At 37.9% G+C, this 1,471-nt stretch overlaps 1 protein-coding gene across 1 annotated transcript; it reads left to right on the plus strand.

The window, feature by feature from the left end:
• The first annotated feature begins 267 nt into the window (after positions 1 to 267).
• On the plus strand, positions 268 to 1,471 carry LOC124870772 (trace amine-associated receptor 13c-like). The gene is made up of 2 exons (XM_047369565.1): positions 268 to 437; positions 541 to 1,471. Exons 1-2 carry the CDS (start codon positions 268 to 270, stop codon positions 1,355 to 1,357), a joined length of 987 nt encoding a protein of 328 aa, XP_047225521.1. The 3' UTR covers positions 1,358 to 1,471.

A 1,471-nucleotide genomic window follows, 5' to 3' on the forward strand; every position in this document is an offset into this window, starting at 1 on the left:
CCAACTAGTAAGTCCGACTTAAAATCTGCCATTACTTGTGGTGCTTTATTCTTATTGCACAGTAACATATTAAGATGTAATTAGTTAAAACTCCTATCGATAGTCAAGAAAAATCCTCAGTTCAAATTAAAGTTAAAAATTTTATATACTGTGGATGAGTGTAAACATTAATCTGTAGAGACCAGAGGAGGAGATATGGGAAGTAAAAAAATATATAAACCAAGCCAACACAGAAAAATCTGCTTAGAGAGCTGCAGATGTCTGATGATGGCAACACAGGAAGAGGCTGAACTCTGTTTTCCACAACTTAACAGCTCCTGCAGGAAGCCAATACTTCATTGGTCTAAAGCTGTGCTCCTGAACACTGTGCTGTCCTTTATCTGTCTGACCACTGTATTTCTCAACCTGCTCATCATCATTTCAATCTCCCAGTTCAGGCAAATATTAAAACAGCTTAACTTTAACTGTTTAGAAATGTGAAGTTATTTTGACATCAATGTGTTTTCACAGAATATTTGCCTTTTTTCTGTCTTATTCCAGGAAGCTTCACACCACCACTAACATCCTCCTTCTTTCATTGGCTGTGTCAGATTTCCTTGTGGGTCTCCTGTTGATGCCTGGGGAAATCTTAAGAAGCACAACTTGCTGGTTTCTTGGAGATGTCATATGTTCTCTCTATTATTACCTGGTCTGCCTAATTATCTCTGGTTCTATTGGAAACATTGTTCTCATATCAGTTGACCGTTATGTGGCTATTTGTCACCCTTTACATTATGCCACTAGGATCACCTTAGGAAGAGTCAAGTGCTGTATTTGTCTATGTTGGCTTGGTGTAGGTTTTTACAGCATTTATTATGTGAAGGATGATCTTATTCAACCAGGCAGAGGCAAATCCTGCTTTGGAGAGTGTACGTTTATATTAAGCTATCTGACTGGAACTATTGACCTAATTTTGACTTTTATAATTCCAGTTTCAATTATCATCCTTTTGTACATGAGAGTATTTGTGGTGGCTGTGTCTCAGGCTCGTGCCATGCGCTCTCACATTACAGCTGTCACACTTCATTGTTCAGCAAACCCAGCAACAAAAAGATCAGAGTTAAAAGCAGCCAGGACTCTGGGTGTTCTCATTGTTGTATATCTAACATGTTACTGCCCATATTATACTTACTCCCTTATTGGGACAAATGTGACAAGCACTGAATATGCATCATTTTTTATATTTCTCTTTTATTTTAACTCCTGTCTAAACCCTGTCATATATGCCCTGTTCTACCCCTGGTTCAGAAAAGCTATTAAGGTCATTGTCACGCTTCAGATACTGCAGCCTGGCTCCTGTGATGCAAATATACTGTAGAGACACTTCAATCACTCTTCTTAGATCTCTTGAAGTAAACTTGATGTACGCAAATGACGCAAAATAGGACATTCATTTCTAAATGAAAATTGTCTTTGATTGTCTTTAATCAAA

This window comes from Girardinichthys multiradiatus, chromosome 7 (genome assembly GCF_021462225.1).
Source record: "Girardinichthys multiradiatus isolate DD_20200921_A chromosome 7, DD_fGirMul_XY1, whole genome shotgun sequence".
Lineage (NCBI taxonomy): Eukaryota > Metazoa > Chordata > Actinopteri > Cyprinodontiformes > Goodeidae > Girardinichthys > Girardinichthys multiradiatus.